Here is a 25494-nt window from a genome sequence, read left to right as displayed (position 1 = left end):
ATTTCCTTAGAATGCTTTAAATGTTAAGATAGTGCAGCATATTGGAGAGCTGAGGGCCACCCAGCAGAGAGATCCTTGGATTATCTCATGAATTTTTTTTTAGAACAGGCAAGATAAAGCAGTTTCTATTGAAATCTGAAAAAGAGCGTCATCCATCAGACTGGCCTTAAGCTTGGAGGAAAGATTTCATTTTAACACAGGGAAGCTGAACTCTCTCTGGGACAGTATAGTTCAAGAAGACTAAGTGAAGTGTTTCCCATGAGCCTGTAAGCCCTGTTCCTGTATGTTGCACCAGTTAATCTCCTTTAATGAGATTTGGTTTTCTATACTTGGCACCAGATAAATACCTGTATCTATAGTTTTCCCAGTATCTAATTTTTGTCTGTGTGTATTGGATATTTTTGAACAGAAAACTGTAAAGGCCAGGCTGCTGTAATTGAGTACTGCTGTGTGCTTCAAGATACTTTTTCCTCCGTGACAAGTCTCAGAAGGCACTTGACCCCACTTCTTAAAATTCACTTGATTCAGCCTGGGTTTTGCCGGTCACTGTAGCATTATTGTGCTGGGCCTTTTATGTGCATAATTACCAATTATTTCTGACACAGCTAGGTGATAAGATTTCCTGTTCTTTCTGTTTACCTAATAAACACCTTTGTTTTGCCCCTCTATTCTCGCATGTTCTGTTTTTCTTATCTACTATGTAAGCTGCTCAAACAAGAACTTTTATTTTTTAACTGGGTGATCTCCTAATATCAGGGAAGGAATGAATCTGGATCATTTTAGTCAGTTTATGTGGTGTGTTTTACTTGCTGCAAATTACTGATTCACTTACTTCTGTTGCCTCTGGCCTCTGTTTCCTTCTAATGTTTGGTCATTAGCAGTAGCTCTGTTTGTTTCCAAGTAATCTCTTCACTCTATTTATTCTTTCTTACGGCTTTTAGTTCTTAAAAATTATGCATTTCCTTGTGGCTATTTTATAAATATAACTCAGTGTTATCTAAGTGGTCCTATTTAAGAACAAAGTCTAGTTCTTCTAGTTACTCTATGAACACATGATTATGTTGTTGTTATTCTGGGAAATTTGCCATGTTGAAAAATGCAAATATCTGAAAAGAACTGCTTCTCTCTGTCCCCTTTCTGGCTCTTGTCATTGCTATTTGGCAGTTGTTCTCCTTCCTGTGCTGCATCCCATGTCTGTTCTTGCCTCCTCCACTGTATGTGCATAATTTGCAGTGCTGACATAAATTTACTCTTGTGTTCTAGTCACGGGAAGACAGGAAGGTAGAAGCCATCATGCACATGTTTGAAAACCTGGAAAAGAGAAAGAGGAGACGAGAGCAACCGTCAGACCGTAACAGCACTGATGCTGAAATCAACATAAATTCTGAAGCTCCTGAGCTGGAGGAGATAAAAACGGAGACTCCTGAAACTGAAGATGGAAGTTCAGCACTGAGTGCTGCTGCTCCAAATGTTTCTAACAGTAACAACAGTAGTGGGGTGAACACACGACGGTCTTCACAAGTAGTGGTAAGACGAAGATAGGCCTGTTTAATAGCTTGTACCAAGCTCAGATGCAGCATATCTGATCATAAGATCGTTCAGGTTGGAAGGAACTTCATGGGGTCTCTAATCCATTCTGTGTGAGGCAGGGTCAGCTGTGAGATCAGACCAGGTTGGCCAGGGTTTTACCCAGTCTTGTCTCAAATAACTCCAAGGGTGGAGATTGCACAGCCCCTCTGGGAAACCTCTTCCAATTCATGACTGTTCTCATGGTAAAAAAAAAAAAATGCCTTGTATCTGGTCTGAACCTCTCATTTCAGTGTATGTACATTGATGCACCACTGCATCTTCTTGGTGGCTTCAGTCTGGATGTAGGAAGACTGCTATTAGGTCCTCCTAAGTCTTCTCTTCTCTGGGCTGAATAAGTCCAGCTCCTTCACTGAATGGGCCCCTTCTGTATTGATGTGATCTTAAGTTGGATGTGCAACTGCAGTGATTGAGGAATTGTTTTGCTTTTTCTTTGTTTTTTTGGCCTGGTCTGCTTTGGATGCATGTGTTGCCATTATATGGCAGGGCCCAGATATTTGCCTGGAATGATACATGTCAGCTCAGATCAGGAGTAAAAGCAGTTACCTTGAGACAAGTGGCAAGTTTCATACTGCTGCTTTCTTCCTTTACACCAGGGCTCTGGTTGACCCCTTTAAGAACACAACAGACAAAATGATAATGTGCCAGCATTTTAGAAGGGTCCCCAAAGCCATCTTATGAGCCAATGCAAACAAGGTCCAACCAGATTTTGTGAGTCGGGTAGTGTCAATAAATCAATCTCAATCCTTGATCCTGTATGCAGAGAAAAGGAATACTCTTAGAGGTGCTTGGACTAATGACGGTTTATATTGTAGGATGCTGTCCCCGAAAAAACAGTTACTAAGCCAGCTCCAGCAAAACCCTCCAGGCCCCGACCAAAAAGTCGCTTCTCTCGATACCGGACCAGTTCAGCACAAAGACTGAGAAGGCAGAAACAAGCCAGTTCCCAGCAAGCTGAACTCACACAGTCTGTCCCAGAGGAAGGAAGCACTGCCAGCTTGGTAACTGCAACAGATGTCAGCAATGTAGAAGGTCCAGGAGAAGGCAGACAGTTGACAGGATCTGACCCAACTGCTATCCTGGCTGCAGGATCTCAGTCTAACCGAGCTGCAGTAAAGTACCCCAAAACTAAAAAGGTAAATATGTTTGAGTGTTAAAACTGGAAAGGGGAAAAAGAGGTTTTGTGTGGCCTTTGGGGAAAAGTTGGCTCAGGGGAAACAGTTCTTCAAAACAGTTGGAATTATGTGACTTTCTATGTACTATATTATTTGTTCTGTAGTGGCTAAGAGCCCTCATCATGGTTCAGAATCTAGCTGCTCGGCCCTGTACACACAAAGATCAAAAAAAGAAATTAGCTGATCTTTACAGCAAGTCTACATAGACCTTAGATACCAAGAGGGTGGTACAGGTGCAACAGGAAGGGTCTCACTTTTGGGTACGGCAAAGAGTCTAGAAAGAGGCAAATTATACAGTTTTGTGTATGTGGGGAAGAAGCTGCTTTCAGCATGAGGGGCCTTGGGAAAGAAGGGTTGGAGGGGCTTGGTACCATAAAGAATTGGGTGATAAAGGCTGAGTCCTGGGTGAGGGAAGCAAAAAGCAGGTATTTCAGTACTGGTGTGGAGGGTAATGAGAAGCTTGGGAGATGGCTGGCAAAGGCCATGAGGACAACAAGCTGTTTGTGTTGGTCCTGCAGGGGAATGAGGTTCTAATAGAAAGATGGGGAGAGCTGATGTGTTTGGATCTATGCACAGTAAGCTAGCAAAAGCCTTTGGCGGCAGTGTGCAAAAGTGGTTGTTAAAACTCCGATGGGGTAGCTGGCATTTAAAAACTAGATGCTGATAATTTGGAAAAGAGCACTGCATTTTGGGTCCAAAAGAAAGAATAAAGAAAGAATGTTTATTAGAAAAGGTTGGATGTATATGATCTCAAGAAGTTTTCTGCATATTCCCAGTGTCTTAGGAGCAAGGAGAAAAAGACTGTCAACCAAGAAAGTTGCCTTAAATCAGGCAGCATAGAGGTGTAGTGAGACTTGCTTAAAAAAAACAACAAAACCATCTCGAAATTCAGTGTGTTGCATCTTGTGTAGATAGTAAAACAAAGGTTCTCTTGTGTATACCAGCAAGAGAACAAAGAGAGAAAAGTGGAGCCATTATATAGTAAAGATTAGTTGGAATTTAAAAATAAATGTAGAATGGAGTAAAAATGTGTTAGGTGTGGGAATCTTTGGGATGGGGTGGAATGTCAGGCTGGGGGGTATTTGTTTAGGACAAAGCAGAAGAGATTAGCTTTCAGATTAGAGTTGAAGACCAAGAGGGAACCTGAGTGCGGACTGTAATGTACAAGCTGGGAGAAACTTGCAAGGGAAAGGAGGAAAATTTGCAGAAGCCAGCAGGCAGCTGCCACATACTGGGCATAAGTCAGCCATTAATACATTCCAGCTTGCAGCTAGAAATTAGTTTTGAACAAGGTGATCAAGTTTTGGAAGAACCTTCTAATAAGATTAACGGAGCATAAAATTGAGCTACTTCTGTAAAACTGGATTATCTGTTATTGTGCCTGCAACAGATGAGAATTGGGTTTGATGCAGAAAGTCCTGGCTCTTTTCCTTCATCTTGAGGAGGAGGGAGGTTTTAGAATGCGGGCTGACCTGAGCATCACTTCCCCATATGCCTTTGTGCCATATTGCCTTTCTTCTTCACTTATGCTAGCTGCATTGACATGTACATTTTCTCTTTCAGTATCTTGTTACCGAATGGCTGAATGACAAGGCAGAAAAGCAAGAGTGCCCTATTGAATGCCCTCTACGCATTACTACAGACCCAACAGTTTTGGCAACTACCCTAAATATGTTGCCCGGTCTCATCCACTCCCCACTAATTTGTACCACACCTAAACACTACATTCGTTTTGGTTCACCTTTCAACCCTGAGAGGCGTCGAAGGCCGTTTCTGTTGGATGGAATTTACAGCTCTTGTAAAAAGGTATGTTTGCTCATGTCTTACCTTCAGGGGCTATATACTCATCAACTACTTACTGGCACCCTTGTAAAGTTGTTGTGTCCTCTTTGAGCCTATTTCCATTTATTTCTGCTGAGCTGGCCTTGCTTGGTGTGTCAATGCAGTCTCCAGGCTATGTCTGCTGACCCTCTCCTAGCTGGGGTTCAGTCCTCATTCTTGCCTTTTACCATGGTAAAAGTCACTGTTCTGTGACTCTCCCTGTAGAAACATGTACTTTCAAATCTGCGGTGGCTGTTTTTTATCCAGCATAAGTGATTCAAGGAGTTTTTAACTGTTGCCCTTAGAATGTTTTACATTACTACTTCACAGTCAGAGGATGGTTGGCATTATGGGGATAGGACAGTGTAGCAAAAGACCTCAAGAATACAGTGCTTCAGTCAAGATCTATTGTCTTTGGCAAGCCTTTGTTGTTTAGCAAAGCTTTGAGTTTGGCTGTTCCCAAGAGCAAGCCCACAGCTCTTTGTTTGGGATCATAGACTGTCTATCTGCAACAGATACTTGTGGCTGTGCAGGAAGCCTGAACTGAGCCCAGCTGAGGATTTCATTCCTCCAGAGATGAGATGGTATGTGGCCAGTAGATACTAGCATTTACCCATCCACAGGGAAACAGTAGTTCAGGTTAGTTTGCTCTGTTAGATTTCTATCAGAATCCATCTTGCCTATCGTCTGTCAACTTTGCTCAGAGGCTCTTCCAGTTCCTATGCAATTACCTGAGAACAATTTTATGGGAATCCTTTCTGATCTTCCAGTCTTAGTAGCTTTCAAAGTCAGGTGCCATATCCTAGTTTCTTTGCCTTCTATTGAGGGAGTTTTTCAGAGAGAAGCTTTGCACTTTGTTTCTACCTTCAGCCAGTTTGTGTCGTGCACTAACAGGCACCTAAAAAAAAAAGCTAATGTCTCGCTTGGGTCTTTCCTTGGTAGGTAAAGCTCTTGATCATTTGTATGTACTCATGTGAACAAAACCATGTTTGTTTCCATATCCCTGAGCAATCTCTCCATGTGTCTTTAAGCTGAAAACTGCAAGGTTGGAGCTGTTTTTTTGAACGCTTAACAGTGACTTTGAGCTTCAGGGAACAGAGAAGAATCCAGAGCAGAACTGGCAGAGTTATTTCGAGTTCTCTGCTTGGTGCATTTGCTGTACAACTAGCCAGCAAGCTCACAATTCAGTGGAAACTGTTATCATGGAATAAGTCTTCCAATCTTTTGCTACCTTTGGCTATTTTCTAGTCGTATGATGATTCTCACTGCTGGAGAGGGAATGGACTAGTCTTGCTATGGACAACTTCCATTCAGTCCACATCTTCACTGAAGGTGTGTCCAAAACTGGATGTTGTGTTGCAGCTGGGGCATTTTCAGTGCAGAAAGTTGCTCCGTGTCTTGTAGCTTATACCCATTTTGTGCATCCCAGTATGATGCCTGAGTTTTCTTTGACGGGTTGATTTAGACTTGTGTTCACTTCGTGATTTACTGTGTTTGTTAGAACAATCCATTAGTTTTCTAGCCTGTAATTTTAGAAGTGATTGCTTCTGGCTTTATATGGTACTTTGTTCTAGCCTGTGCTGAGCTGTGTCCTGTTTTCCCCATCCGTTTCCCAATTTGGTAGGAAAGTCTTGAGTACTATCTTCTAGCATGTTCTTGTTTCTGCCAGGTTGGCATCATCTGAAAAATTAAGTACACTGCCTGTCCCATTATCTAAATAATAAAATACTGAAAGCTTCTGTGTCCAGAACAGATGTTGCAGAAAGTAATTTGTTAAATATCTACCTTTTGAAAGTAAATAATCGATAACTGTTCTAGTAAGAGTTTTCATCTACTTTGTAGGAGTTCCCCAGCTTTTTAATGAAAAATGCTTTCTAGCATTCAGTGTTTTTATCACTAACAGTCTGGAGATGTAGAAAAAGTCTGCTTCTCGTGTTCAGGAATGTTCAGAAAACTCTCACATAGAAGACCTCCTTTTCAGCCAGCTGAGGTCTGGAAGTGGTCCAGAACTTGATGACATTGCTCTCTCAAGACCTGATCTTTCTGTCTTGTCTGCTTCTGACTCCTCAGTCAGGAAGGTTGATTTATAAAGGCTGGTGAAATAGATCACATACTTTCTTGGATTGTCAGCGGGCCTTTCCTTCAACTACTGAGGACTGTGCCAGAAAACCTCAGCTGATGACCTCAGTTTGCATCCAAAGCATGCCAATATCTGAACCTCGCAAGGAAACTGAACCGTATAACATGCTCACATTAATCACACATTGTACAGTGACTTGGCTGTCAGATCAGTTGCCACATTTGAGGTAGTTGTGCTCCAACTGGCTGGCACTTCTCACTTTTCCTGGTGGCCGCAGTGGAATCCATTGAGATATATTTGAACAGAGAAGAAGCATCTGCTGTACAGTAGTGAAGGCCATCAAAATAGATCCTGTCACCTGCTCTTCATCCTCACAGTGAAGGTTTTTTTCCACTTTGAGGATTGTGGCCACAGAGTTTCTGATGTACTTTCGTGATAGCTTTGAGGAATCATAAGTCACATACGTGTATCTCTAATACCTATTGCTGGCATGCAGATGAACTGTGGATTACTGAAAGCTAAGCTTACAGTTTTAAACTTCTCTGGGAGAATAGAAGGCTGATAAAGTCAGCCCTCTGGGTAAACTACACAGATGCAAATTACTGTATTTATATTTTCAGCAGTTTGCTGTCATTTTGCTGAATCACCTGGGTGTTTTCCATTACAATATGGCAGTTATTTTTTATAGTAAAGTGAGCAAAGGTTTCCTGCCTGCCATCAGGAGTCAGCTTGTATCAAGATATAGGGCTAGCACACCCACTGCAGCAGCTGATTTGCTGAGACTTCAATTCATGTTCACTTGCATGAGATGTGAAACATTCTTTATTGTCCATGTTCAGAAGACCACTGTGACTTTAATCTCTTTTATTAGTAGCTGAAGAAAAGATTTGTCTTTATTATTCTCGTTTTAGCCCCCTTGAAAATTGCTGCTTGCACTGCTTGCATTTTATCAGATTTATTTTTTTTTTCTCTTTGTCTCTGGCAGCAAGCACAGTCCTGGAAGAATTGTTATGTGATTAAACTCAAACATGTCTCTGCTGGAATTATTAGAGCAGAATCTATGTTAACCTCTACTATGCCTTGGCGGAGCAGGGGGATAGTGTGTTTGTGCTCCTGGGCAGGAAACAGCTTTTTTTGCAAAAATGAAGGTTTTAAGATAGTTCATCATACCTATCTCCCTTTTCTTTTAATTAAGATTGCTTTTAGTAGTTTTTAGCTGCCCAGAGTTTGTGATTTTATTAATTTGTAATTTGTTTTTCACTTATCTCTCTGTTATTGCTGAAGACTGCTGATCCCCAGAATACATCTTATCAAGAGCACACAGTCAGCCCCATCACAGTAGGTGTTAGACTTGGCGCTAACAGCTGTGTTCTAACGGGTTTCTGTCTGAGCGCATGCAAAGGAGGTAATATCAGTGTTCTGAGCAGTCTGCCCTGCTGCATACAAGTGTAGGAGTTTTGAGTGCATCCTGCAAGATTACATAGAAAGTACTGGAGGGGTTGCACGTTTATGTAGTCTCGTTCTGTTTCAGCGCTGGATCAAACAAGCCCTGGAAGAGGGGATGACTCAGACCTCACCAGCTCCGCAAGAGAACAGAACCCAATGTCTATACCAAAGTAATGAGAGCAGCAGTTCTTCCAGCATCTGCAAAGATGACACAGGTAAGTGCTCAGCACCATCAGGGCAACGTGGGCGCTTGAGTGAAACTGGGGAAGCTGCTGAATAACAAAGGCAGCTGTACAGGATGACATCTTAATGGGTACTGATGCTTGATGGCACAGCTTTATGGCAGGTGAGAATGTTATTTTGCCATTCATTCAAATTCCAGCAGACCCATTCTAGCTGGAGCATGTGTAAAGTTTCAGATAATCACTTTATCTTGCATCATCAACCTCAGTGGCGTGTGATCATTTGTTCAATAGAGGGGAGAAAAAAAAGAGTACAATATCATCTCTTTTCAGCAGGATGCTGTTAGATGGACAACTAAATATCTGCTGACTATAGGAAGATATAGCAAAGTCTCACAGGCACGTATGTAATAAGCGAATGATTAAGTCTCAAAGATGGAGAAGCTAAAATCTGTGAGTAAAGCAGCAGAATGGTTAAATATTGTGTCTGAATCTTTCTACAGAGAAAGAGGGTGAAGATCTGCCCAGTCAGGGACCAGTTTTCCAAGACGACAGACAGGAAGCTAGACAACACAGAGATAATACAGAATTGATTATTGAAAAGTTAGATGAATAAGAAATGAACAGAGTGCCAGAACCAATAAATGCACGTCCCCGAGCAAGACCTGAAGAAGCAAACAACTGAACTGCAGAATTAACTGAACTTTTTTTTTTTTTTTTAAACTGAGCGTCAAAAAAAGATATTCCAAATAGGGGTAGGCCAGAGGGGAAGACATTAATCCTTTGTGGGAGTGAAATATGTCTAAACTGTATTGATGTAACCTATAGGAAACTATTAGGTTCAGGTATTGAAAACTGCGCTGTCTGTGGTTTGTTCAGAGTGGTGACAGTGACATGTCCTCTGACCCCTCTCCTCCACTGTCCTCTACTGTTTTTTATCCCATCCTGGCTTCCTTTCCCTTAGCTCCCTTTTGTGCTTATTTTCTTCTAGTTTAAATATTTCCTTTCCTTGTTCACTGTATGTTCCTGATTATGCATTATCCTGTTATAAGTATCTAGGCATGTCCCAAAACTGGTATTGAAGTACTTCAGAGGTACTTCAGTTTTAGGAATCTTTTGTAGTCATATTGGAGACTCATGGGCTCCATTTGGGCTGGGAGTAGGGGGAAGGGAGACAGTATGGGATGTGTACATGGTTAATGGTGCAGCCCTGTCCTCAGCTCAGTTTGTTTTTTCAGACTTGCTGAGTCCCCTGAAGAAGTGGAAGTCTCGCTATTTGATGGAGCAGAATGTTAAGAAGTTGCTGAGGCCGCTGTCTCCTGTCACCCCTCCACCTCCCATCCCTTCAGTTCCTGGTTCAGTGAGCCCACAGCTGGCTACACCCTGCTCATCGCTGCCAGGAGAGGAGGAGAGTCGCAATGGTTATGGCATGATGTTCTCACCAATTCCTTCTCTGGCTGCTAGTCGCTGCAATACTCCACTACAGTTTGAGGTAAATCCAGCGGGAGACTGGAAATGCAAGAAAAGGAAGAACTGGAATATTTTCACCAGAGATAGCACTAGGGACACCTTTCTTTTTGCGTATGTGGCTATATTCCTGAGCAGCATCATAGTGTCAGACTTAAAAGCACTGCTGTCTTTCTCCTCTACTCCACTTCTGGCCAAATGTCCTGCTCTATTAAATGTCAAACCTTGCTGCAGCCCAGCCTCCCCTCACTTCGTAGCTATCAGTAACAGTAGTCTAATTCTTTTCTCTGTTTCTCCATGGTAGCTCCCAAATTTTGCAGACTTTTCAGTCTCCAAAACAGTGCTCCACTTCTCAAAGGCTGTCTGACATCCTCGGCTCCTCTTTCCCTAAACAGCCTTTAGTAACCCCAACTATAGTAGAAATACTTTACATCAGCTTCCACCATATTCTTTGGTTTTCCTTTCCCTTGATTGGGTAGAAGGAAAATACCTTACACATTTGATTTCTCGATAGTTTCCTTTTGCAAAAATTTGCAGAAGGCCGTGTAGGTGCTTTCTGTTGCTCTAAGCTCTGTGGGAGAGTTATCAGCACCCATCCAGCTAGGACCTTCCACTTTGTGTTGCTGCTCTGTGCTTGTGAATAGGAATCATGCTGTTTCCAGTTTTAGTTTTATTTTCTAGTATGGCATATTTTCATTTAAAAAACAGAACTCTTCAGGCCAGCTGCTTGCACTCTGCCAGTTAAAACCATTGAAAAAATATATTGTGCAGTGACAGATTGCTCCATACTGTTTTGCAGGAATCCCTCATCTGTTTTGCAACAGGGCAAACAGTCCTTTGTGGTATTTTTAGTTTAGTGTGCTTTTGATTATTTTCTTTGACAGCCCTTTCTTGTAAGCTGTCTGAGAGGCAGATTTATAGAGGTTAGCAGGGAAGATTGTGGAGCATTGAGGAGAGAGATGAAAGACTGTTTCAGACACAGAGCTTGATTGGAACTGATCCTTAACCTTTGCTTTGGTTGAGATGGCAGATCAGGGCAGCATTGTCTTGGACCTCCATAGTCTAGAAACTCATTTCCAGTCCCACCTTAGTGTTAGTTATTTCTGTTGCCATGTGTAAGACATGGGGAGCCTGGATTTCGCTGGGCATCTATACCTTACTTGCCCTTTTTACACATTTTTTCCCCTCTAGTAAAAGAGTGTTAACAGCTTGGTAGACCATAGGCTTCTTTGTTCACACTCTTGTATTTCTCTCAATTCAGCTTATGAATAACATCTCTATTTTAGTGTCATGTCTGTTTCATTTAGTCACCATCAATTCTAACTTCAGCAAATACGTCTCACTGTGTATAAAGCTTTATACCTCAGTCCTGTGGCACTGTAGGAAGAGAACAGAAAGATCTTTTTCTAGTATAAAGTCTATGAAAGTTCACTATAGTGTTTGAGGGATCTTAGTTGCCTTTTGTTTGGGCACAATCAGGTTTTCCATTTCTCCCATGTCCTCATACTAAACACCATAAATGGTTTTCTCTATATTTCATGGTGCAAACCTGACAGCATCAGAAATATAAAGAATAAGATGTTTCTTAACATTTATGTGCTCTGTTTTGGCTACTGAGTTGTAGCATGAAGCACAGTAACTCAGTCCTGTCTCTGTGCTTCCAGGAACTTTAAAAACGACTTAACTGACAGAGTTGCCATCCAGGGTGGGGCCAGTTCCTGGGATAGATTTTGTTTAGACTAGCCGTTGCTAACCTCTGTGCTTTTTTTTTTAATTTATTTTTATTTTGATTCTTGACTTTCTAAGTAGATGAATAACAAGATGCTTTTCCCTCCTCTAGAACGTATCCTCCCCTGAGAGTTCCCCTGCGCATAGGCCTGAGTCCATGTCACCCGAGGTAGTTATCACACCATCTCAGTCGCATTTGAGTCCCGGAGCGTGTGTGCTTGTGTGTGTATCTGAGGACATGGTGGGAGGGGAGGGATGAGAAGTGCAGAGATGGTGGGGAATAAGGGTGGAGCATCAGTCACAATAAGGCTGAGGAGAGTTTTCAGGGTTATCACGAGAGCAAACGAATTTAAGACTGGAATTTATTATTCACTTGTTGACACTGGTGAGAAACAGGCAGTGTGAAGACCTGGTATGTCACAGCTACTGAGGTGAAGGCAAGAGGTCTGGCGACCCTGGAAATACCATAATCAACTTCAGCCCCTGGCCCAGCAGATAAGTGGTGTGTGATACTCATTCAATAGCAGCAGAATGACTATGGTGGAAGAAAAAACACTCACTAGAGGTTTGACTTATGAGGACACAGTGGGGCACCTGACCTGCTCTTCAGCCTTGATTTGTCACCTTGCAGACTTAAAATGTTGAGGACATGCCAGAAAGTAGTACTTTGTTTACCTACTGGCCTGTTGTAAAATGTGAGTTGGAACTACCTTGCTCAGAGGCTGTTTCATAATAGAAAATACACACTCCTCTCCAATGCGGCAGATTATTTGGAGCTGTAATACAGCAGAGGAAACATTCTCAGCAGCAGCAGTAGGGCAGAGCTGATGCCTGGTGCTGCTGTTTTTTTCCCTAAACACTATAGTCCTTCAGAAAGGATGAAATCATGTCAGTTATGCTCATTGTCTGAGATCCTGACATATTAACACGGTGAAGGAGACAATTATGCTGTTGCCCTGGAGGTTTTTTGGCACTTAAAGTAGATAAATGGATATACCATTGTGTCAGTGCCTAGTGCTCCAGAAACTGTGACAGTGCAAAGATGATACCATTATGGTTTTGTTAGAGAATGTAAAATGTAGAAATGCAATATAAATTAAATTAATGTACTATTGTTAGAGATTTCCAAAGCTCACAATAAGTGAAAACAAATGGCTTGGAGGTCCTGGGCATTTTATTGTTAGGAAGTTAGTAGTGGCTGACTTGGGACAGTCAAGAACTTGGCTAATAAAACAGCAAATGGACAGCAGATCTTTTCTGTTCTCTCCCCATAATGAACCTATGTGTTTACATCAACTTTGGGACATATGAGGCAATTGAAAATGCTTCTTCATTGACTACCCTGGGATAGTGCTGAGCCTTATCTTCTTGCTGCAGTAAGAGTGCTAAAGGGGAAAGGGCATCTCATACTGGACAGCTAAACTGACTATCACTTAGTCTCAGCCATTCCCCTGTAGAATGAGCAGAACAGTGCAGGAAAGGACCAGAGGGGTGATCAAAAAGGAACCAGAAAGCAGTAAGCTAGCATTGTACAGAGTACTTTCTGACTAAGTTTCTCTCCCCACCCTTGCCTGACCCTTTTCCTGACTTCCTACCCCGCTCCTATATCCTCCTTGGATTTTCCAGCTCTGCCTTCGATCTGACCTGGATTCGAAGGGTGGGTACCTGGATTCCGGTGCAAACACCTGCCCAGAACGACCATCACTGCTCAGCTTTGGATCCTCTGATCTGACTCCACAACCCTCCATAAACTCTACTTCAGAGATGAACTTCCCAGGGAAAAGTGGGGAAGCACAGATGCTGCTACGAAGCTCTGATCAGGCTTTTCGGACAGAGTTTAATTTAATGTATGCCTTCTCCCCATTGAACGCTATGCCACGTGTAGATGGATTGTTGCGGGGTTCTGCTCCTTTGGGAGAGAGGAAGCCAATGAATTCGGAAGGAGGATGCTGCAGCTCTCCTGCCGATGGATATTTCAGCAGACACGAGTCAGGGCTGCTTAAAGAGACAGTGCATGGATCCATGTCTCCCTGCAGCGAAAGGGCTTGTGAGGGCATCAGATCTGCTCCCCAGAATCCGCCACAAAGGAAGAAGGCAAGTATTCTTGTAAAGGAAACTCTTTAAGATTGTAGGAACCTGAGCAGGAACAGTCGGCACCATGGGAAAGACAGGGAGGGGAAAGACAGGGAGAGCAAAGAGAGCAGAATACAACTGAAATGTAGGCTGGACAAGTAATTCAGGCATCCAGTGCCTGGATGAAAACAGTCTAAAAGTTGTTAAAAGAGAGAGCTGCCCTTTAGGCAAGATTTTGATGTGGGGGGTGGATGCAAAAGACCATAATGAAAATACCTCTTCTGGGAGCACAGAATGGAGAGCGTGATGCTCTCGCAGTTTTCACAAACAGTTGTTAAACTGAGACAAGACACAGTGCAACTGTACTAATTGGCGGAAGTGTTCTTTATCAAGGGTCCTTACTAGGAAAGAAGGTCTAATGTTTCAAAAGAAATTAGAAGGGATTAGAATTTTTCCATTAATATGGAAACATTAACATTGCAACAAAAGTAGATGAAGGTTGTTACTTAAGTTTTAGCTCTTGAAACTAAACCCACAGGAATAATGTTTAAAGAAAGCAAATGTGTTTGGTTTTCTAATAGCAGACCAGTGACCCTCATGGGACTAAAACTGAGTGAAAATGATCAGAGGTTGCTGTGATAAAACTCATGGGACAAATAAACATACACTTGTGTAGATGGGTATCGGTGCCTTTTCTTGTACTTGGATATTTTTTTTTATACTGCCAGTGTGGTGACTCAGGTCACTTGTGTAAGTGTCCAGCTGGATGGAATGTCTGATTTCCATTCCATTTCTGGAGGGGTTTGATTTTTTCCTTTTGTTTTCTTTTAAAGTTACACTTACCTTAAAACCTTCACATGTTGAGTTACTTTTGGAAATACCCTGTTCAAAGCCTTCTATACAGGCTTTGAATCATAGTTAAGATCTTCAGCAGAGCTGCTTTCTGCAAGTACTTTATGGGGTCTGTGCCTCATAATAACTTTTAAGGGAAGATACAGTGAAAGGTAAGTTCTCAGTTGGAAATACTTGTGTATTTTTGGTTCTGCTGTCCCTTTGTTACAAGACTGCATTATCTGGGATCTTTTGGTCTGTGCCTTTGACGAATCTGAGACTGCTTTGCACAAAATACACTATACCTTTGCTAAAAGTAGTTTCTTTACGTCATAGTGCTGGAAGGTTGCAATACTGGCTGCTGAACCATCACAGCAGGAAACGACTTGAAGCAGGTTAAAATTCTGCGTCAGACTTTACCAAGTTTTTGGCATTAATGTAGCTGAAATGGTACAGGTGAACAGGACTGAAGATACCAGTTCTGTGAAAGAGGCTCTTATTCTCTGGTTTTGAGATGTACAGATTCTGATATACATTTTATATAAGGTCACAAACCAGAGAGAGGGAGCAAAGGATGTTGAGAGGAGGATACGGAGGCTTGATGCTTGAATATGCAAGCATATACTGAAGTAATGTGAAATTCCAGATTGTTAGAGAAGCAAACTAGCTGGATATGTCTGCTGAAGCACTGGTCATAAAATGTGGGTGAGCATGGCAGGTGATGAGTGATGTAAATTTGTACCGCTTAGCTCTTTTTCTAAAGTGCCTGCAGATTCAGGAAGATTTTATAATCCCAATATAGCTTTTGAAGTTTTATCTGCAAACCCAGAAAAATAGATTTTAAAAATGGCGCGTGGGCCTGTTCCTCCCCCTATCCTAGTCTGTTGCGTTCCCTGACTCATGACTGTATTTTTCTCTCCCAGGTGTCTCTACTAGAATATCGCAAGCGGAAACAAGAAGCCAAGGAGGGAGGCGATTCAGTGCGATGTACGGGGACTCCTACTCGACAGGGCAGCAGCGGTTCTGTGACTGACACAGATGGCAACAGCTTGCCAGGCTCCATAGTACGAACCCCATCTTCCCCACAGAGTGGCTTCTCCCCTTCTCATCCCTCCCTGTCTCATGTAGAGGACGTCAGCCCACCAGACTCGAGGGGGGCTAGTTCCTCAACATCACTCAGCAAATCCCAGGAGAACATCAGCAGTAGGTGGTGAGTGTTATCCTTCCAAGCAAGCCTGAGATTGCTCCACAGAGAAGGACCAAACTCTCTAGGGGGCATTTCCATAACAATAAGTGCAGTTGGATGGATTTTGTCGGGTCTCTTGGCATTGTTCTCTTCCGTAATTGCTGAACAACCGTGAAGGATACCAGCAGCCTTCTCAGCCTGCCCTTTAGTTCTTGATTTAGATATCACAAATCTGTCATGAAAGATATGAAGTTAAATAGTTGTCTCTCTCTTCTACCAGTTTCCTTTTAAGGTCTCATGTTTGAAGGTCTTACTTCTGCAATGAAAATTTAATCCAGGTCTTTTCTCTCTGAACCTCCACTCTGTTTGGACACGTATGATACAAAGTGAACTCCTGTTCAGAAGGAAAGCTAACAGAGCCCTCTGCAACTTTGCATTTGAGAAGCAGGGACAGTGAAACAACTCTGGCTTTCCTAATGCCTTGCTTATGTGGCTTGAAGAGCAGTTATCAGACTGCAGTCAGTGGCTTGCCAAAGGCATGGAAAACCCACCTTTATCGTGTTACCGTGAGAAGGTTTGATAAGGGGAAAGGCTGGTCTTCAAAAACTTTTGAACCTGATAGTAATGTCTGGTCCAAAAAATTAAGTACCACAGCACCGAAATGTTGTATTATAGTGTCAATGAAGCAATGGTTAGGGTGTTCTGCTGATTGGAGCTATGTAGTACACTGGCTCTGCTGCTTTATATGCAAGTGCTGTTCGTGCACACCACAGGCAAAAAGGCAATTAATTTCTTAATGCTGATTCTCCACATATGCATCTGTGTCACTGCTCATGTAATGGTGGGGGGGTGGCAAGGGAAGAGATGCTAAGCAATGCTGAAGGCAGTGAGAAGTTGAAATGTTGAAAGTGCTTGAGAAATACTGTTTTGGGTGAATTTGCAGGAGTAATAAGATCTGTTTCCTTCCCTTTTCCATCACTCTTCAAGCAGAGATTAATAGAAATAATTTGTCTCATACCTCTCTGACAGTACTCTGTCTACCAGATGACCTTCTGCCAGATGTTGGGACTAGCCACAGCTGAGGCAGTCAGCTGATGATTAGTTTGTAATCATTATTTTGTAACCAAATATTATTCTGTGCAAGTGTTGATATCCTGTGCCCTTCTCCTCCTGTGCGGCTTCCTTCTGCCTGCAAAAGGGTGAAAGAAAAACCTAGCTAAATGAAAAAAAACCTAGGGAGGGATGAGGGGTCAGTGTGGCAACCTTGCTCTGGTACCATGTTTTATGTTCTGTGAGCTCCATCTGCTGTACCTCAGCAGGTGCTCTGGCTTCAGTTTCTCACGTGGTTTCATGAGTAAGTATTGTGTGTGAATAAAGATCGTATTGTTACGGGACACTGGATATAGAGTTGAAACCATGCTGATACATTTTGAAATGGGATTAAGCAATTTGCTGCCTTTTAAATTCTTGTTCTTCTGTGTTTTAATGGGCAAGGCTAAAAAATGTACAGTCACCTACTTTTAAAAAATATATTAGGAAATGCATGTTACCGAGTTAAAGTTGTGACCCAATTTCATCTTTAACTCTGAGTGCTTACATTTCAGATACATTTCCAGACATTCACAATAATATAATATTAGGGACAGAAGAAAATGGTGGGAACTAAAATTACGTGCCTTAATTTTTAGTTGTCCAGATTTTTGCTGAATTCTACAATATTTGCCAATAGCTTTCATTTAAAAAAAAATAAGTTTCTGTCTCTTTCAGTTGCCAAGATACAGCCATCACAATGTAAACAGATGTGCTGCTGCCCAGTAAACCCAGCCTTGCAGAAAACTGTCTCCAGCAAAACAATAGCAGCAACGAAGGTGTGAATTCACCCCCTCACCCCATTCACCTCCATGAGGTGTGAACTCTGGCCCCTTCTCCCTTCTGCTTCATTGAGGGGTGAACTTCAATGTCTGGGCTATTTATTAAAAAAAGCACAGTTTTTAATATCTCTTTGAAAAGAAAAAAATAAATACAGAAATCTGTTAATATGATGTTAAGCTGCATACTTAGATGGTATGCAGTACATTAAATATTTTACTAAATATTTAAATTCAGGCATTTTTAAGGCGCGTGTTCTTCAGTGTCTAGGGTAAAGGCATTGTGAATCCCTGATCAGGGTGCTACTTATCTTATAGGTTGAAACTCCGATTTCTAAAGAGATTTGGATGGTCCTGTGCATGGTAGATTGAATATTGACCCAGGGGCTTGGGGTTTGTCTGTGACACAGTTTTTCTTCTACAGATTGGCTTTAGGAAAGCCACTTCACCTCTGTTTTTCACCCTCAGACCTAGACACTCGTAATATATAATGGAACAAGATCTAGCACCAATCTTGAGCAGAGAGTTTTCACATTACAAAATAAATGGGACAAAGTAGCATTAATGGGCAAAATGGCCAAGCTAGCTCTGCTCTGGGAGCATTGCATTGTCTGACTGTACTATCTTGACACTGTATTATCATAAAGGTATTGGGTTTGCCTCTTTTTAGTTTGAATAAAAGTAATTTATGCAAAATAACTGCATTTAGTTTTAAAGCAATACCAGGATTTTCAATATGCTGTTGAATCTCACAACATTCTTTCTGGGAGAAGGTGTCCTGTAATCAGGTGGTCTACTAAACTGGGTGTTTATACCATGTTTTTGATACTAGTAAAGATTTTTGTATTGCTGGGGGCAGTGCTGTCCTGGTAGCTGGTGACTGGCAGTCTAAAATCCCACAGAGGAGGCTCTTTACATTGCAAAAGCAGTTCAGAAGTTTATTCCTCATCTGTCAAGAGAGTTTGTGTCTCTGATCACTCCCTTCTATGGTAGGGGTTTGCATTTGCACATAACATCATACCAGTGTATTTAAGCAGAAACTAAACCTGTCCTGTGATTATACCAAGGACCCCACAGCCCCCTTGTGCATTGGTCACTTTGCTCTCAGCTGCATAATAGCAATCCTCAGCTGTTACCGGGTTTTTGTTGCAGGATGGTCCCAACGTCAGTGGAGAGGCTTCGAGAGGGCCGAGGCATACTTGAGAAGGTGCTGCGAAGTGGTGCAAAGGTAGCCCAGAGAACTGAATCCTCACCTACCTGTGACAGTGCTGTTGAGAGAGATGCAGGTAGGAAGATGAAACTTTTGAACACTTGGTTGGTGGGAAACAGTGGGCTCATAACTTTGCAAACTTGTCTATGAAGTTAGTTGTACCTTCATCTTTAACTATATCAATGCCTTCTGCAAGCCATACTTGTTGTTATTTAGATATTGCCTGAGCCTATATCCCTCTTCTTTTAGACCTGGAAGACCTCCAGGTTTCTGCAGGGTTTGGATTCAAGACTACCTGCATCTTGGCCCTGGCAGGGACAGCTTCTTTGTCCTTGGACCAATGGGCTAAGCAGCATTGCCTCAATTGCCCCTATGTACGGGTGACGAAAGTGCTATCATTTAATAATTCTAGTTGGCTGAACATCCAGATAAATGTGTTATCACACTAAAATGCAGGTATAGGCTTGAGGCAGTGCTAAGAACTAATTTAGCTTCCAAGCCTTACTTCAGCGCTTTTTGAAGTTACTTGATTCCTTGAGTTACGGTATTTGTCAGTTTTGTGAAATGCACCTTCTTACTGAGATGAATTAAGTTCCTTGTTGATGTTCCTTTCTTGTCCAAATAAAGTGTTGTCCTCACCAAGTAGCATGTGGGGTCAGTGACTATTTGTAACTTGAGCTGAAATTACGCCCTTCTCTTACCTATCTGTGGTCTGAAGGTGAGATGTGACTTTCTGTGAGATGAGCAGATCACTTCATCATTGCCTAATTTCTCAGCTGTGAAATTGAGTTATTTTTCTTTTATTTATTTTGCAGTCTCTGTTGAACATGGTTGGTTTTCCCTAACAGATAGTGCCCTCAGAACCCTTAATCTCACTTGGGACTTATAGCGATGGATCATCATATTTAAATAACTCTGTCCATGTGTTGCCATCAGTCCCTGCTTTCTCATAGCTGAGAACTGTTGTTAGAGACTCATGGCTGGTATGGGTAGAGCTTGTTGATGGTCAGTAATAGGGATGTGAATCTATGTGGAAGCCAGAACCAAGTCGTGTGTTATTTTAGCCATGGAAAGACTAGAGCCTCTAACCCAGACTAGCAGAGTGCTCTTTGGTTAATTCAGCAGCAACAGCAGCTTTTGCCTTAGGGGTATCTCATTTCTGAGCATTTTAGGGCAAGTAGCTATTTACTTCACTCCAAATGAGACTTTTTCCTCAGTTGCAGTTGCAGTTTCCTCAGGTGCAGTAAGGACCACTTTCTGAAAACTGGCCTCTCTTATGGGGTTTTGCTATCTTTGTACACCTAAGCACATCTCCTTTCAATGCCTTTTCTTCATGTAAGTCTTGAGAGGGAATCCTTTACCCTATCAAAAATTTCACTGGTTTCATGGGTCCCCACTGTTTCCTCTCTCTCATACCAGTGGAAGTGGCTTTCTCAGTTGTTTCTTTTAGAAGGGTAGGCAAAATCCAGACTCACAACAGGCCTTTTGCCCACTGTAACCTGTACAGCTCTGGCTTTTCAGCCTCACCCAAGGATTAGGCCAGAGTTAAGACTTTCAGCTACTTTGATCCATTCTTGCTTGTTACATAAAACCCATCCCACTCCAGGATGTGAAAACTTAATGCTCTAGCTGACAAAAGTCTTTTTGTCTCTTTCATCCTAGCGCAGCAAAATATTTTTTTCTGGCAATTTCTTCAGTAGCTTGTTTAGATTCTGTGAGCCACCTTACCTCCCCAAGTTGCTGCTCTGCTTCTTAGTGAAACAAGTGAGTGTCTGAGTCCCTGCCATTCCTGGTATCACCTGTAGGAGTTGTGAAGATACACGTTTACTTGGTGCTGTAACGGATAATAATATGAGGGGAACTAAAAAACCCAAACTCGGATGGTTTGCTAATGGGGCATGTAGGAATGAAATGGAATTTGGGTGCATGCCACACTTGAGAGAATTGCAGCTGCTTTCAGTTAAAGCTGTCACTTCATATATGCTCTCGGTTGACACAGGCCAGTACTGCCAAGAAAAGCAGTTCTTCTTTATGTCCTTACTTCTGCAGGTATTAAGAAATGAGGAAGGGAAATGTTGGCTTTATCTTTTAAGTTTACATAGAAAAAATTCAGGAAAGTTACAGTTTATTTAACCTTTGTAATTTAGAGTCTTTCAATAGTCTTGAACTTGTTGAGGTTTTTGCTGCGAACAGGCGCTGCCAGTAAATTGTGTAGCCCTGCTGGTGTGCCTGGCCTTTTAAGAAACAATTCCTTCCAGAAATCTTTAGATTTCATCTGATTCTCGTACTCCACTCCAGTTAATCACAGCGATCTCCTGGATTGAACAGTTAGTCTCTTCTGTGTGTGACTGCTTGACAAAACATGCCCCAAACTTCCAAGTTTTGCCTTTCTGCAGTGCAGTACTCGGAATGTCACCTACAGCAAACAGCTACTTGATGCATTGGATGTCATTTCAGAAAGGGAAGGTAGCACAGGACACATGCTGGAAGCTTCACTCCCCGGTCTCTGTGCAGGTCCTGTGCTCTGAGGAATGAGGCTTCTGAGCTTTGTCTGAGACAAGACAACTCCATCCAGATTCCTGTTCAGCTAAGCCAGCAACTGTGATGTAGCACACAGAGAGGACAACTGCAGCAAAGCCATGGGCACTGCTGACACTGGTGCTTGTGCCAGTGCATCTGGTGCAAAGCCAGACCTGTCTGGCAGAAGTACAGAGCAGGCTAAGGCAGCGTGTCCTATTTCATGGCTGAGATGCATCTGTCATATAAATTAGATACTAATACCAGTGCTGTTTCACCAAGGCATTTCAAAGGTGACTGCTGAGAATCCCAGAGATGCTGCAGCTAAACAGCTCTGTCTCATTAGACTGCAACATAACTCTGATGTGAAATTTTCTAGTCCCACCAGTTTCACTCCCTCCTAAAGAAAGCAGGATCGCCACCTGAACTCCATGGTTACTGTAGTAGCAACTGAACACCACACGTGGCAAAGTGGCTGGGTCACTTGCAGTACTTTTTGCCTATGCCAGTTCAGGTTCAGTTATTTCGTAGGACAAGAAGCTCGCCCACCCTCTAAGATCCAGGCGCTAGACAGGCTCCACCTGTTAAGAAGCAGCTTATTCCTCTTGATCTCTTACGTAGCTAAAGTGGATCAGTGTGTACTATGCTGCTGTTACCACTCAGACCTCAAAGCATTTTCATCATCTTGGCCTGTTTCTGAAACAGGCGTTTCTGAGGTCTAAGAGTAACTGGAGCAGCTCAATTGACTTGTAAAGTGTAATCCCCAAAACAGCAGCAGGGGTGCTGTCAGCCTTGGCAGCACGGGACCTCAGTCTTTGGCAGTGTCTGGATCTGCCTTTGAGGAAAACCTGCAGCAGGATCCTGCTGACAGCCATCTAAGAAGGGACAGTTTTACCTCCCTGGCTGTAACTGTAGCCAAGTGGATTCCTATGACCAAGGCTGAGTGGAGAATTGCTGAGCCCTTAGAAACTGTCTTCTGCCTCGCGTAATCCTTCTGAAGAGCCAAGGGAGCCCAGGCTGTGTCTGTGCAGGTGAGCTTTGTGCTAAACCAGGGAGAGCTGGGGCAAGGGAAGCAGCGGTTCCTAATGTGTGGCTGATTTATGCGTGTTAAGGTTTTTTCAGTTGCCTTGTGTTTGGATTCTTCAGCTTCTGAAACATTGATGGCTGGAGAAGCTGCTCGTCTCAACTGTAGCTGGATGGAGAACAAGGCGGGTGGGGTGTGTGCAAGTGTGTCATTTGAAAGGGAAGTAAGTGCTGTGGCCTCAGTCCAGAGGATGAGGTTTAACATCTTGCCTGTACCTTGCAGACACAGCAGAAGGAGACACTCCAGAAGCCCACAAAGGACCAGCAGTTTACAGTCCTTCTCGATACAGCTACCAGGTAAATTATTTCATATATTATCTGCCCATTCTGAAGTAAAACTTTTAACTGGATTAGGGGGGAAACTGGGTTTGGCTGCCAGTTATTCCTAATCCTGCTATACTAAGCACCTTTGGCATGAGAAGGAGGTAGGAAACAGGGAATTCAGTCTGACATACCTTCTTTTTTTTTTTTTTTCCCAACGACTCGTTCAGCTCCTGCAGTCTGACAGTCCCCAGGCAGAATCGCAGACCCTTCTCCAGCAGAGTTCCTCACCCTACAGAGGACACCTTACTCCCTCTCCTGGATACAGTTATCGAGCAGCAGCACAGAGGACAGCACACAGCCTCTCTCATGGTTCCTCAGAAACATCCCTCTCCTCCACCTCTTACTCCAGCCCTGCCCACTCGGTCTCCACAGACTCCTCCGCCCTGTTTGCAGGGAATTCGGGGTATTACAGCAGCCAGCAGCACTCTGGCAGTGTCAGTGGCAGCCTCCTGAAGAAGAGCTGCCCTGCTGCTGCCAGCCCAGCACAGCAGACGGCTGTGGACTCTCTTTCCTCCGAGTCAGGCTCCCAGCCCTGCACAGGCGCGTCGGGCTCCACCTCTGCTCCCCAAAGTGCTAGGTCACTACAGTCAGACTTGCGGACTATCAGTCTACCGAATTCTGGGCAGTCTGTTCTCTACCAGGGCTCCCGGGGGGCAGTGATTTCCAATGCACAACACTATCCACACCGTGGGGGAAGCAGTGTCCATCAGTACAGACTTCAGCAGCTTCAAGGTTCTGGAGTAAAGACTCAAACAGGACTTTCCTAGGGCTGTCTGGACTCCAGGAGGACAAAACTGCCCATAGGTCCTTCCAGTCACCTCTGGAAGTGGCTCCTGGGCCAGTGTTGGGAGCTTGCACCTGATGCTGGGGTGCCAGGGGTCAGAGGCTGAGGTCTGAAATGCACGGGTGAGATTTGTGAGCAGTATTGGCCTCTGGCCTTGTAGGAGAACGCAGATTTCTCTGAGGCAGAGACTGTAGCAAAGCTGTTCCCTGACGCATGGGTACATTGCAAAAAAAAAAAAAAAAAAAAAAGAAAAGAAAAAAAAAAAGCAAATGGTTCAAGTGCAATGACTGTGGTGCAGCCTCTGTCTCTTGTCCGTGCCCATGGCCATAGTCACTCATGCAGTACGGACATCTTTTTGAATATGAAAGCAGTTTAAAGAAAACATTGGGGGAAGTTGAACTCCAATCCCAAAGCTCTCTTTATAGGTCAGGTTCTCAGTGCGTTCCGGGGAGGGCTTTAATCCGTTACGATCATTCCAGTCACAAGCAGACGAGTGCACACAGCTGCCTTTGGGTCTGGGTCATGGCTGCCGCAGTCGGAGCTTTTTCCAGGAAAAGAGTCTCCGCAAATGTGAACTAGCATGGGGAGGGGGTTGGAGTGTGTGTGCCTGTTGCTGCAAAGGATCTGGGATGCACTGTCGCGTGCTGCTCTGACGGGGTGCGACCGCCACGTCTGTCGCAGGTCTGTGAACGGGAGCATTGCTGGGGCGGTGCTGCCACATGCTGCCGTGCTGGGGCAGGGGGTCTCTGGCTGCTGGTGTGCAGACACGCTGGGGGGTGACCAGGGGCCTGATTAAAGTGATGCTGCAGCGTGTGAGGGGCTGCCTGACTGAGGAGCAGGGGGAGCTGCAGAGAGATGGTGGTTAGGTGTTCGGTGGGGACCCCACTCTGTGCAGGATGGTTTTCCTAGGTGCCGTCACCCACCGAGTGTGGCAGCAAGGCCAGCCCAGACACAGTGCGCTGTCTGTTCAATTCCATACGATTGCCAGCTTCTTTCTCACTTGTTTACTGTAATATCGGGCGTGTTTTTATTTATCTAATTTTATATTCAGTTATAACCATAGTAGGTTAGCTAATATACGACAGTTGTCATCCCTGGTGCTGCAGTGGAACTTCTCCTTTCTCTTGGATAACATAATGCTGTGAGTCTGTCTCCCCTGTCTTTTCAGATGCACAGTCTTCTTCCTTTTTTTAGGACTGTTACAGGTTTCTCTAATTCACAATTGAAATCAGGTGTTTGTTCAACCTAGGGGAGACTTTTAAAATATTGAAACAAAGAGTAACTTTCTCACACTGTCTGGCTGTGAGCGTGTTGGGATGGAACTTGTCACCCCGCAGTTGGGTGTCTGTATACTGTATAAAATAGGTGTAAACTTCACTCGGCTTAGCCCTGGGGGTGCAGCCTCCCCGTCCCTGCTCTGAACAGCACGGGGCAGGCAGGCTCTGCCCTGCCGGGCAGCAGGAGGGAGCCGGGGGGGGGGGGCTCTGCCCAGAGGCTCCGGCACCTTTGGGCACAGCAGGGGGGCAGGAGGGAGGGACCCTGGAAAGCTCTTTGAAAGGTGGGGGCTGTAGCTTCTTACTCTAGTGGAGTTTTTACACCGTGCTGTAACATTTGAACTTTCACAAGAGATGTAATAATTTTGATAATAAAAATACTTAACTTGAAAACTGGTATTTTTGAAAGTCCCTTTGTGTTTCCTTACCACCTTCAGTGCTGGTGCCCAGGTCGTGGGACAGGGGTATGTGTGTGCATGTTCGTCTCTCTTTCCTCTCCCTGCAGGGTAAATGGAACTTAGCAGGAGCAGCCCTGCAGATGTCCCTTTTGCCGGCATTTCGGGTGAAGTCAGGGGCAGCTCCAGGAGCTGCAGTTCCTGAGAAAGGGGAAATTCCCCAAGCTTCCTGGCTGGGTCTGTGAGATTGTGGCTGCACTGCTGCTCTTCTCGTTCAAGCTCATTTGGGGAGGAGATGGTGTGGAGGTGTGGTGTGGAGGATGTCCCCTGCACTACTGCACTGCTTCAAAACCTGGTTTCTGGTGCATTCATGCCCGGGGCTTTTCATTTTCATACTGTTTGCCTTTTCCTTAGGAAGCCTGAGGTGGGCTGAGCCTGCAGCAGGGCCTACCTGGTGCCAAGT

General features: G+C 43.7%; 1 protein-coding gene across 1 annotated transcript in view; it reads left to right on the top strand.

The window, feature by feature from the left end:
- SETD5 (SET domain containing 5) overlaps positions 1 to 25029 on the top strand; it is a 68398-nt gene extending 43369 nt beyond the window's left edge. Inside the window, exons 14-24 of the mRNA XM_082487775.1 lie at positions 1264 to 1527; positions 2403 to 2723; positions 4326 to 4568; positions 8195 to 8324; positions 9530 to 9783; positions 11599 to 11655; positions 13113 to 13580; positions 15314 to 15600; positions 18597 to 18730; positions 22478 to 22551; positions 22746 to 25029. Of these exons, the coding sequence (XP_082343901.1) occupies positions 1264 to 1527; positions 2403 to 2723; positions 4326 to 4568; positions 8195 to 8324; positions 9530 to 9783; positions 11599 to 11655; positions 13113 to 13580; positions 15314 to 15600; positions 18597 to 18730; positions 22478 to 22551; positions 22746 to 23345 (2832 nt within the window). The 3' untranslated portion in view covers positions 23346 to 25029. The remainder of the gene's footprint in view (positions 1 to 1263; positions 1528 to 2402; positions 2724 to 4325; positions 4569 to 8194; positions 8325 to 9529; positions 9784 to 11598; positions 11656 to 13112; positions 13581 to 15313; positions 15601 to 18596; positions 18731 to 22477; positions 22552 to 22745) is intronic.
- The last annotated feature ends 465 nt before the right edge of the window (positions 25030 to 25494 follow it).

This window comes from Vanellus vanellus (assembly GCF_965231255.1).
Source record: "Vanellus vanellus genome assembly, chromosome: 9".
NCBI classification, from domain to species: domain Eukaryota; kingdom Metazoa; phylum Chordata; class Aves; order Charadriiformes; family Charadriidae; genus Vanellus; species Vanellus vanellus.
The sequence above is the reverse complement of the archived record's forward strand: the minus strand, read 5'-3'. Positions and strand labels throughout refer to the sequence as shown.